Source organism: Cervus elaphus, chromosome 31 (genome assembly GCF_910594005.1).
Source record: "Cervus elaphus chromosome 31, mCerEla1.1, whole genome shotgun sequence".
Lineage (NCBI taxonomy): Eukaryota > Metazoa > Chordata > Mammalia > Artiodactyla > Cervidae > Cervus > Cervus elaphus.
In genome coordinates this window covers 54,756,312-54,769,554 of record NC_057845.1, presented here as the reverse complement: position 1 = coordinate 54,769,554, position 13,243 = coordinate 54,756,312, and the positions used below count along the sequence as shown (strand labels likewise).

Below are 13,243 nucleotides of genomic sequence, written 5' to 3'. Positions count from 1 at the left end.
AGGATGTTTACAGAGGAGGAAATTAAAGGATCAGTATCTGAAGTAGAATGCCAACAAGTGTTTGGTAGCGACGGATACTTCTCAGAATTAAGCTGGGCTTTGTGGCTATTGATGATTAGATCAGGACTGAGCATATAATGAAATTAATTCAGTGTAATTATTTTATCAGATAAAACTATATCTTTTTTTAAACTTTTTTTTTTTGCAGACATTGCTTTCTTCGTGCGTGCCATAAAATAGTATTTACTGATGAATTTGAGTACATCGGATACCTTGTCATACTAATGAATATGTTTCCTCTTATAACTTCTTGTATATCTGTGTTGAACGATATCTATGAAACAGAATTAGCATATGCTAACTACTCTTTTCTTGCATTTTATATCATGGAGGCACTACTTAAGGTAAAGCTAAATGTGCTTTTGTGTGTGTGGTGGTATGTCTAACAGGGAGATTTCATAATTTTATTTTTCTACACTAGCTGCACAGACAGTTTTCTAAAGGATTGTATAAAATTCTCCCTCACTCCTCAAACAAACTTTATTTTTTAAAGGTGATTTTTACAGTGACAATAATAAATATTCATACTTTAAGGACTGATTTTGTATTTGCAAATGTTCAAATAATGTGTGTCAAAGAAGTGCAGAGTGAGTTACAAGGGTATTGGCAATGTTCTTCAGCTTAGCAAAGTGGTGAGCACCTGGATTTTTTAAAATTTATTTTTATATTAGATAAATAAATAGATGGATAAGTAAACTGATAGAGATTCATTTATACTTAAAAAACATTTAATAGTTTGATTTTTTTTAATTTAGTGTAAAGATAGCTGTTGAAATGGAAATGTATGTCCACAACTGACAACAGTACTGTGTTACATGGGGCTTCCTAGGGGCTCAGCAGCAGAGAATCCACCTGCCAAGGCAGCTGATGTGGGCTCAGTCCCTGTGTTGGGAAGATTCCCTGGGGAGGAAAACAGCAACCCACTTCAGTATTCTTGTGCCTGGGAAGTCCCGTGGACAGAGGAGCCTGGCAGTCCACTCCATTGAGTCATAAAGAATCAGACACAATTTAGCAATTAAACAACAACAACAATTTGTGCTGTATAGATCAAATTGTCTATAAAATATTTTTAGCCAAATGATTTAAATAGAGGAATTAAATTTGATATTTGGACAAAATGGATGACTCTCAAATCATTACTGGAACATTAAAATACTAGAGCTATGATTACTGGGGAGAGTGGAATGGATTCACATTCAATCATTGTATGTAATAAATCCCAACTAGTTGGAAAAACCATAGGAGATGTCACAGAGTTAAGAAAAAATAAAGCAATTAGAGTCAGCATTAGTACTAGGGTGAGGATAAGAGTAAAGTGTTCCCTAAAATCATTTAATACGTACTATAGTGGAAAGAACAGTGAGCCCAGATGCAGGCCTGACTCTGGTTTTGGCTTTCTCCAATAAAATGTTAGCTGTTCACCAAGTCAGTAAACTTTTCTCAACTTCAGTTCCTTCTTCTGTAAAATATCAAGGTTGGCCTAAATCTTCAGAGCTAAGAGGACACTCCCAACTGTTCAATCCTGTGTCTGCCTCTCCTTTCTGTTTAACTCAAGATTCATCTTCACTGCCCAGTTTACAAACTTGCCTTCACTTATTTTCTTTGCCCTTTTTTCTATTTAGTTCAGTTCTTCCCCCTTTGTAGTATGCCTTTTAAAATATTCATTATATCAATAACAACAATAATAAACGATCTCTGAGGTGCCAGGTATCACTGCAATTGTAACATTTCTAACCCTTGTTTACACTTTAATGTAGATATTATGCCTTGCATTTTACAGATGAGGGACCTGAGTCTCTGAAAAGTTTTGTAACTTGTTTAAGGTCACATAGCTAATGAATAGGAGAGTTGGGATCCAATCCCTCAAAGAGTGTGTTCTTTCTTATACACAATTCTGCCTTAAACTTTGCTTCTCATATTTTCAAACTTTCCCCCAATACTCCTCAACCTATTAGAGTAATGGATCTTTTAAAACTTTCTCAAAGGAAGGATAATCACTCTTCTGCATCTGAGTGCCAGAGGCTGTAACAACTTTATATTTGACAGACCTCTCTTCCTTTGAAGCCTGTGCTATCATTTTATACCAAGCTCTTCCTCTCCTATGGCTTTATTCCGTGTGTGTGTGTGTGTGTGTGTGTGTTAGCAGCTCAGTCATGTCCACCTCTTTGCAACCCCATGGACTGTAGCCCATAGGTTCCTCTGTCTATGGCATTCTCCTGACAAGAATGCTGGAGTAGGTTGCCATTCCCTTCTCCAGGGGATCTTCTCAATCCAGGGATCAAACCCTCCTTTCCTGTGCCTCCTGCATTGCAGGCAAATTCTTTACCATCTGGGCCCCCAAGGAAGCCTGAGTGGCTGTATTCTTTGACCTCCAAATAACTCCTTCATGTTTCTGAATACTTGGTATCTAGGTAAAGTCTTACTATTTATACCAGTTCTTTTAAGCTCCTAAGAGAAAGATCTCACCTATACTCTGTTGCAACAAGAAGGAAATGAGACTTACAGTAGCTAAACTGTGTCTTGCACAGGACCTCACAAGACCAGGATCTGATCTTCGGCTCCCTAGATTCAGACATTGACTTTCCTCAGCCTGGCCAAATGAGAGCACACTCAAAAGAAATGAGGCTATACCATTAAACCCTCTACCACTTGTCTGTTTACAAACAAGTATGACAGTTTCTTTGGGCACCTGATGCAAAGAACTGATTCATTGGAAAAGAACCTAATGCTGGGAAAGATTGAAGGCAGGAGGAGAAGGGGACGACAGAGGACGAGATAGTTGGATGGCATCACCGACTCGATGGACATGAGTTTGAGTAGGCTCTGGGAGTTGGTGATGGACAGGGAAGCCTGGTGTGCTGGGGTCCATGGGGTCACAGAGTCAGACACAACTGAGTGACTGAACTGAACTGATGACAATTTCTTAATTTACAATGAAGCTTTTGCTCTCCCTGGCATAAATATGTCTATCTCCTTCACTTTCTCTGAATTATAGTGAGTAGGAGGATAAGGTTGCTAAAAAAGCCAAATTAATCAATATTACAAATCAGTATATTAAGTATTATGATAAAGAAATACACAGGGTGCTATTGGAAAACATGGGAATTCGTTATGGAGAATATTAGGGTCAGAGAAACAAGTCTATTAAGGAAAGGAGATGCTTCAGTTGAACTTTGAATAATGAATAGGAGTCAACGTAGAGACTGAACATGTGAGTAAGGAGCAGAATAGACAACAAGCACAAAGGAAAACTTAGAAGTGACAATGTGACACACACAAGGAACCCTATTCCTAATGACAGGATTGGTCAGGATGAAGACTGGAGAGATGTTAAATTTGTGTGGAGGATGTGGAAAATAAAATAAAAGGCACAGACATGAATTATGAGACAGGGTCTCATGGGCCAGGCCATCTCAGTCACTTCTCTGGCATCAACTACCATTCAGAGTCTCATGACTCCCAAACTTATGTCTTCTGCTTGGATTTTGTTCAGAGCCTCAGATCATATAGACAACTGATGATTGGGTCTCTACAACAAAACAACATCTCAAATAATTTATTCAAAATAAACTTATCATCTCTAAGCCTACTCTTTCTTCAAAGTTCCACTGGAAATCTAATTTCCCAGGCTGGAATCCACAGTCATTTTTGACTATTCCCACTCTCTCAGTTATAGTTGCTGTTCTTCAGTCACTAAGTCCTGTCTGACTCTTTATGACCCTATGGACTGCAGCACACCAGGCTTCCCTGTCCTTCACTATTTCCTGCAGTTTGCTCAAATTCATGTACATTGAGTTGGTGATGCTATGCAACCGTCTCATCCTCTGTCACCCCCTTCTCCTGCCCTCAGTCTTTCCCAGCATCAAAATCTTTTCCAATAAGTTGACTCTTTGCATCAGGTGGCCAAGGTATTGGAGCTTCAGCATCAGTCCTTCTAGTGAATGCTCAGAGTTGATTTCCTTAAGGATTAACTGGTTTGATCTCCTTGCTGTCCAAGGGGCTCTCAAGAGTCTTCTCCAGCACCACAATTTGAACACATCATTTCTTTGGCCCTTCTTATGGTCCAACTCTCACATCTGTACATGACTACTGGAAAAACCATAGCTTTGACTATGTGGACCTTTGCTGGCAAAGTAATGTCTCTGCTTTTTAATATGCTGTCTAGGTTTGTTATAGCTTTTATCCCAAGGAGCAACATCTTTTAATTCCATGGTTGCAGTCAGTATCCAGTGACTTGGGCCTCTTTGGAGCCCAAGAAGATAAAATCTAACATTGCTTCCACTTTTCCCATCTATTTGCCATGAAATGATGGGACCATATGCTGCGATCTTTGTTTTTTGAATGTTGAGTTTTAAGCAAGCTCTTTCACTCTCCTATTTCACCCTCATCAAGAGGTCTTTAGTTCCTCTTCACTTTCTGCCATTAGAGTGGTATCATCTGTATATCTGAGGTTGTTTTTGTTTCTCCCAGCAATCTTGATTCCTTCCAGCTTGTGATTCATCCAGCCTGGCATTTTGCATGATGTACTCTGCATATAAGTTAAATAAGCAGGATGGCAATATAGAGCCTTGATGTATTCCTTTCCCAGTTTTGAACCAGTCCCTTGTTCCATGCCTGATTCTAACTGTTGTTTCTTGACTTGCTTATTTATAATAAGATTTCAATAAAATATTTTTAAATAAATAAATAATGAATGAATTAGTAGGTATTTTGAATATTTTCTGTCTTGGAATAGATGCTTCAATGTTTTAGCCATTTAATTTCAAGTTGATGTGATCACTTACTAGTATTTCAGACGAGTAGAGTCTTAAGGTACATCAGAGAAAAACTTAACTATTCATGTTTCAGTTATTACGGAAAACACTGTGAAAGCAAAAACAAATAAAGTAGTGCAATTTTTTTTTAAATCAACAGATAGCAGCGATGAGGAAGGAATATTTTTTCCATGCCTGGAATCTATTTGAGCTAACAATTACGCTAGTTGGCATCATAGATGTAATTCTGATTGAGACAAATCCCATTAATTATTATATTTTTGATTTGGTTCAAATAGTCATCATTATAAAAGTTGTTAGATTTCTTCGCATCCTACGCATTTTGAAGGTAAAGAACTATTAAATCAAGCAGTTTCAAATTTCTTCTGACTACTTCATGAAATATGGATGAAAATCAGCTTACTAGTTTTGTGGTTTCCACTTTCTGTTGGGCTGATGTTTATATTTAGATTCTTTTGACAAGTTAAGTCTCATAACAGATTATATTATGAATATCTAAATTATATTAGAAATTCATTTAGCACATGAAAGTACAGAAATACCCATCACAGCCTTTCCTTTCAGTAGAAAGCATGTGGAAACCCCAAAGTAACATTATTCTTATGAATACCTGAAATATATGATAGAAACTGCAAAGCAAACCATGTATGTTTGCAGTGACAATGCAAGTAGTGTACATGCATACAAATTAAGAAACTGAAAAATGCACATTTTGTGTTATATAAACTCATAGTATTATAAAATCACAGCATCTAAAATGACCTTTAATTGTCTAATGTTTCTTTCTATAGCAATAGAACCAGTAATTATTCTCTGTATAAGTGTGGAGAACTGTGGAACAAAGATGGGAAAATGTAGGGTTTGGCCAGTTCTGCTGAAGTTAGGAGACAGTACAGTGGTGACAGTCAAGCTGAAGACTTAAACCCTCAGCAAAGAAACAATGAGAAGTTAGTTGTGAGGTCAAATAAGGACCACAGTTGTGGTGAGCTCTAACTCAAAGGAACTATGAACCATCTAGTGCAAAGTTTAGTGGGAGGGTTAGTAGGTAAAAGTGGCAGTACTTCATAGACAAGTCATTTTGTGACCCAAGCCCAGAAGATTAAGCACGTTGTTTCCCAAGAATAAAATCCCTTAAAATATCATGCAATTCTCTACAATGGAAATAAGTAAAAAATAAAGTCTTAACTTTAGTCATCTAATATTATTAGTTATGGGGAAATAGCTCTAGCCATGAAGTTACAGAGATTCTGTGAATAAAATAACTAAGAATCTTGACAAGTTGCTATAGTTACCACTGAGAGCATGTCATTTCTTATTATTACCTATTTTAAACTAGCCAACATAAAATCAACCATAATTTGTACAAATTATATTAAATAGTCTTGTTTTTTTCAGCTTGTAACACCAAGGTTGCTGCAAATATTAGATAAAAGGATGAGCCATCAGCTGTCCTTTAGGTATGCTATACTAAAAGGATATGTCCAAGGCGAAGCAGACATAATGACTATAATTGATAAGATTGCAAGTTCTAAACAGGTTAAACAGGTGAGGAAAGCTTAAAGTACTAAGAAAATGGTTCCTTTCCCTCACTCCTCAGTTGCCCTCGCCCATCTTGTCTTCTTTCTATATATGTAGAGGTGAGCTCTGACTCTTGGTTTGCTGAGAAATTTTTGCAAAAACAGAAACCAGTCTACATTTATATTACTCAGATGACTCCTCACTGAAGTGTCTATGACACATTAGCAAGTTATGAGGCTCCTCTAGGCCCATCTGTGTTTCCGAAAATAAGAGTATTTTCTTATTATGGCTGAATAGTACTCCACTATGTATATGTGCCACATCATCTTTACCCACTCATCTGTCAAAGGACATTCAGGTTACCGTCTCCATGTCTTGGCTCTTATAAATAGCATTATTCGTGCCAGCCAAAAAGTTGACACAACCCACATGTCTATCAGCTGTTGAACTGATAAATAAAATGTGATGTAATTGTGCAATGGAATACTAAGATTATTAAGCAATAAAAAGAATGAAGTATCAATACTATAGCATGGATGAACTTTGAAAGCATGCTAACTGAAAGAAGACAGTCACAAAGCACTTGCAGTATGATTCAATGTATAAGAAATGTCTAGAATAGGCAAATCTATACAGGTAGAAAATAGACTACTGGTTCCCTATGGCTGGGGGAGCGGGGGCGGTGGGGGCGGTGGGTGTGGATGAGGAGGAACTGTAATGGTTATGAAATTTCTTTTTGGAGGATGAAGATGTTTTAAAATTGATTGTGAGGATGATTGCACAATGCCATGAATGTATTAAAAAGTCATTTAATTATATACTTTGAATGAGTTAAAAAAAAAAACAACAAGTTATGAGCCTCTTGGGGCATACATTTTGGTCCTTTTGGAGCTATCATGAAACCCATGTGTACAAATGAGCTTCTCTCAATGCAAGTTCCAGGATCTATCAGGCTAAGATGCATTAAATAGGAAATACTGAAGGATGATAAGTGATGGCAGGGTTGAGCAGACAGACCTTCCTTATAATCTCCAAATCTCCTTCTGTTTCTCTATATGCTTGATTTTCCCACAGTAAATAGTAAAAATGAGAGATGGGGATCTGACAAGTAGAAAGAAGTACCAGTAACTTATTTAGAGGGAAACCATATTTAATTCCCTCATTTTACAGATGAGAAAAATGAAGCCAAGAAAGATTTAATGATTATGTCCAAAGTCACATACACAGCTAGTAAACAGCAAACAGAATGCTAGGGCCTAAGTTCTATATCTTATTTTTCATTTTCTCAGTTGAGTCAGATTAACACTGATGTGTGCCCCTAAGTTTGTCATCGATGTGAAATTAGTCATCTTTCAAGATAATTTAGAATATTTTAATGCTATATGTCATATGCCCAAAGTTCTGTAGTTGAGAACATTGAACACTCAATATGTAGTTGAACACAAATCACTGTATCTTTTCTCTCTTCACCACCTGTAACTTTAAAACCTTTGCTGAATTTTGTTACCTTTTATACTCACTCATATTGAGGATACACAGTAGAAAATACAAAAGAACTTGAATATTTAAGATATTGGCCAGTTTCAATCCTCATTTCTGCTCTCACATATTTTGGTTAAAACTTCTATCTCATTTAAGGTTGAAAACCACATGTATTTCCAAAATTCAGAGGTTCTCAAAAATTGAATGGGAAATACCTCACATGCCTGTATTTTTCAGAATCAACAGTATCCTAAAGTAAGTTACTTTAAGAAAAATATATGACTTACCTTTGGGTTTCTCAAAATCAGCCTAGGTAATGCCACTTCTCATCTTCTCCACTACTCTTGCTGGAGTGAAATAAAATTCATTGCACACAATTCCCAGGTGGCGATAGTGGTAGAGAACCTAACGGCCAATGCAGGGACACAGGAGACACGGGTTCAGTTCGAGTCAGGACAATACCCTGGAGGAGGACATGGCAACCCACTCCAGTATTCTTGCCTGAAGAATCCACAGTCCATAGTGTTGCAGAGTCAGACGTGACTGAAGTGGCTTGGCACACACGCACAAAATTCAGTTCTAGTTCCTGAAAAATCTCCATCATATTTTTCTTTACAGTTACTAATTTAGGTAAAAAATTAATCAGTTGTAAACGTAAAGGCTTTTTATAACAGTTTGCTTTCCAATAAGAATAATATTTCTTTTGTTCCATAGATGTTATTAAGGAGGGTAACGAAGAACACAGGACATGCGATGAAAGAACTAGGTAGGTACCTCTCACCCTAAAGCTCTAGCATGACCATTTCTTTGTCATCACTCCTTTAGAAAGGCAATGGTTTTGACAACTAAACTGGTCTTTGAGGAGATCTACTTATTATCATAATAAAGTGAATCACTCCAGCAATCAACATGATCATATCTTTGAATGAAAATAGTGTAATATTACCCCTCCACATTTGCTTTTTCTGCCTTATGTGACAACAAAGACCTTTTCATTTCTGTTTAAAGAAAATACATTAGCATTCCATGATTGTGCATGTCTTTATCACACTACAAATTCTATTTTCTTCCAAACGTACTATGCTGAGCAACACAAGGAAAGAAGTTATTTTTTTCTCCATTTGCCACAGAGTTGCCATCTGAGGATTTAGGCTTTAAAATGAGTTGAAATCAGAACAGAATCTCACAGAATTGCTGGTTTGGCTGCTAGAAGGCTCAGTGCTCACACATGACAACAGCCTGTTCTCTGAATTGTGCCAGGTCATGGTCCTAGTGCAGGACAAATCCTGGGAGTGAGACAGACATCCCTATGGCATAGTGTCTGTATGTTCAGAAAAGGGAGTTTGGTACGAATGGTAAACAGTAAAAGAACACAGCAAATCTGGAATGAGCCTAATCGTGAGAGATCTTGCATGGCAGAGAGTTGTCAAGTCAGACAAGAGGTCATGACCAAGAAAAACTTCTAAGAGGATGAAACTCTCATGGGCACCTAGGAATCTACATCACATTAGCAGGACATAGATGGATGCGTCATCTAGATGCCCAGGCAGGGTGGGTGGAAATGACCCAGAATGAGTGAGAGGACTTGATCAGAAGCCATGTTTAAGCACACAGTTTATTGTCAGAAATCTTGATTCAAACAGAATAAAAAATCGGGTCATAAACTTTAGACCTAGAGCCCAGGAGAGCCTCTCAGCATCTGGTGTAGGTGCATCAGTATAACTGTTAATCCTAGGACTAGGGGTTGTCTGTACTTCTTCATGGGCTTAGACACAGTATGGGGCTGCCAACAAGGAAATGTCAGGCAGAACTCTGCAATTATGGGTGAATTTTGATTGATTACAGAAATCTCTTTAGGGAGAGATACATTTCCCTGTGATAAGGGTTGTGCTCCATGGGTTTAGAAAATAAATATTAACTTACTGTCCACATGAAATATTTAAGCAATGTCCTATTTCATCTGAAAATATTTTGTTATTTTTCAGGCTACTTAGAGTATGATCACCCAGAAATCGCTGTCATTATGAAAACAAAGGAGGAAATTAATGTCATGCTCAGTTTGGCTAAAGAAATTGTTAAAGTTTTCAGGTTAAAAGGCATTCTTCATAAAATTGAAGGTTCTGAAATTAACAAGGTATGGTGGAATATTTTCAAAGCAAATACTCTTACTTGATAGTCATTTATGATCTTCAAACCTGCTTTCAGTCCTTTCCAATATAGGCCATTTCTGCAATGTAAATACATTACTTAAAATAATTGTCTAAAGAAAAGTACCTACAGAAGAGTTTCCTCCAGGCAACTCTAATGGTCAACTTCTCTTTCCTTTCTTGCCACAATGAGGGACCACGTCTTTCTATGCTTTGTACCCAAAACAAAGGTACAGTGAAATCATTCCTCTCCCTAGGCTAGACTGCATATTAGTGTGTTCCTGGCAATTATTTATGACACCGAAATAATTTTCCCATAGAAACTGTGATTGATAAGAACACTCAATTATAGGGTAAAAATTAATTAAATTTTCTTTCTTCAAGTTGTTTAAATGGTATTAGGAAATGTAAAAAGATAGAGAGGGTCCCAACTCATTCTGTAAGTATAAAATTTATGCCCCAAATCAGGAATAGTATAAGAAAAAAAATAAAGCTATTATACTTGTGAATACATATATAAAACTGTTTAACATAATAGTAGCTAATTGAATCTGGCAGTATAGGCAAAGCATGATATGCTATAACTGAAAAGGTTTTGTCTCTCAAAATAGCTATATAACTCACTTATTGAGATATCAAAGAAGACAAGTCATTTGATAAAATCCAACTCTTATTCAGAATGTTCAAAGGCTAATAAAATAAGCAGCATTCTTAACTAAATAAAGAATATATATTAAAAATATGAAACAAACATTGTATTAGATGGCAAAACTTTAAGCAATATTCCCATTAGAATCAGGAAAAAATAAGAATGAATAGTTCATTCCAAGTAGTGAAAGCTGTGTTTGTAGGTCTTAGCAGAAAAGCAAAAGGAACTTCAAATATGGAAGTTTTGGAGAATGGACAAAACTATTATTGCTTATTGATTGTTTAATCTAAAACCCTGAGAATTAACTTTAGATGAATAATATGGTACCAATAAAATAATTCAACAAGGCTTCCAGAAACAAGATCAACATTAAAAAGTATTCCAAACTAAAGAAAACGTAGAAAAATATTGTGTTCATTGGTAGTAATTAGAAACTCTAAATACTTAAGCTTGAACTCAAGGTAAAATATATATAACACACATGTAGCAGGAACTAAAAGGCATATTTAAGTAGGCAGAAAAACAAGTCACCTTGAAAACAGCTCCATGGAAATTATACTATCTGAGGACTAGAAAGAAAAAGACTGAAGAAAAGTGAACAGAGTCTAAGGGACCAGTGAGAAGCCATCCATGAACCAGCATATGCCTTGTAGATGTCCCATGAAGACAAGAGAGACAGAGAGGAAATTTAAATAAATATTGGCTTAAAACTTCCCACACTTGATATCAAGCATGAATATTAACATCTAAGAAGCTCAGTGAACTTCAAGTAAGATGAACTCAAACAGACCCACACCAAGACCAAATTGCTGAAAGATAGTGAACTTTGAAATCAGCAAAAGCTTAAAAATTCATCATATACAAGGGATCCTCAATAAAATCATCATCAGATTTCTCATCAGAAATTTTGGATACCAGAAGAAAGTGGGCTGATATGTTCAAAGTGCTAGAAGAAAAAAATGTAGTCAACTAAGAGGGCTTCCCAGGTGGTTAAGTGGTAAAGAAGTTGCCTGCCAAGCAGGAGAATAAGGTTTGATGCATAGGCTGGGAAGATCCTCTGAAGAAGAAAATAGCAACCCACTCCAGTATTCTTGTCTGGGAAATCCCATGGATTGAGGAACCTGGCGGGCTACAGTCCCTTGGGGTCGCAAAGAGTCAGACACAACTTAGTGACTAAACAGCAACAGCAGCAGAAATCAACTAAGAAACTCATATCCAGCAAAACTGTCTTTTAGAAATGAGAGGAAAATGAAGACATTCTCAAACAAACAAAAGCCGGGGGAGTTCATTACCACTATACCTGCCCTGAAAGAAATGCTAAAAGATATCATGCAGATGGAAAAGAAAGGACACTGGGCAATAACTCAAATCCATATGAAGGAATAAAAACCTCAATAAGTTAAATACGTGGGCAATTATTAAAGCCAGCATTGTTGTAATAATGGTGTCTGACTTTACTTTTTTTTTCTACATGATTTAAGACACCAATACATTCTTAAAAGTAACTATTTGTCTAAAAGCTAGCAGTATTATATCTTTGACTTATAATGTTATAGTTCGTTTTCTACATAATTTAAGAGATGAAAGCATTTAAAAAAATATTCATTTATGTTTTGGATAGACAACATACAAAGATGTAATTTTGTGATGTCAACTACAGGGGTAAGGATGGAACTGTTAAAGGAACAGAGTTTTGTATGTTATGGAATTTAAACTGGTAGAAATTCGAATTAGAGTGTTATATTTTAGGATGATAAATGTAATCCCCATGATAATAAAAAGGAAAATAACTAAAGAATTACATAAGAATAGGCAAGAAGGGAGTTTCAAGTGTTTCACTACAAAAAAAATCAACTAAATACAGAAGACAGTAATGCAGAAAATGAGAGGCAAAGAAAGATACAAGATAATGATAAGACAGTCCACAAAAAAGGTAGAGGATATTTTCAAAATAAATATATCCAACAAAGGTCTTATTTTCATAATATATCTTACAAATCAAAAAGAACAAGACAGAAAATTCATGTTTTTAAAAAATCAGCAAAAAGTTTGAACAGGCACTTCCCAACAGAGAATATTCTAGCACCCAGCAAATATAAGAAAAGATGCCAAGTGTCATCATCATAAGCTTAATGCAAATAAAAACCCAAAATAAAATACCAATACACAATCATCAAAGTACTTAAAATTAAAAAAAAAAAAAGCCTGACAATACCAAATGTAGGCAATGATGTGGAATAACCGAAACATTAGAAAGGGGGTATAAACCAACGCAATCACTTTGGAGAACTGCTTGTCAGAATTTACTAAATTTGGACATATACATATCTTAAGACACAGAAATTATATAACCAGGTATACAACAGAAATGTGTATATATGTACAGTGAACAAACACTCAGAAAGTGGCATTTCAAAAGTTCCAGACTGGAACAGCCCCAATGTCAATCAACAACAGATAAATAAAGCTGTGGTATATTCATAAAACATAACACTACACAACAGTGAACATGGAAAGAATTTTTGTTCCTTGCAACATTATGGTTGGATGGCATCACTGACTCAATAGACATGAATTTGAGTAAACTCCAGGAGTTGGTAATGGACAGGGAG

The 13,243-nt window shown here is 36.2% G+C and overlaps 1 protein-coding gene across 1 annotated transcript in view; it reads left to right on the top strand.

Moving 5' to 3' along the window:
• The window catches only part of SLC9C1 (solute carrier family 9 member C1), a 107,932-nt gene that overhangs the window by 66,122 nt on the left and 28,567 nt on the right, over nucleotides 1-13,243 (top strand). Inside the window, exons 17-21 of the mRNA XM_043892874.1 lie at nucleotides 209-404; nucleotides 4,975-5,163; nucleotides 6,231-6,380; nucleotides 8,550-8,601; nucleotides 9,821-9,969. Of these exons, the coding sequence (XP_043748809.1) occupies nucleotides 209-404; nucleotides 4,975-5,163; nucleotides 6,231-6,380; nucleotides 8,550-8,601; nucleotides 9,821-9,969 (736 nt within the window). The remainder of the gene's footprint in view (nucleotides 1-208; nucleotides 405-4,974; nucleotides 5,164-6,230; nucleotides 6,381-8,549; nucleotides 8,602-9,820; nucleotides 9,970-13,243) is intronic.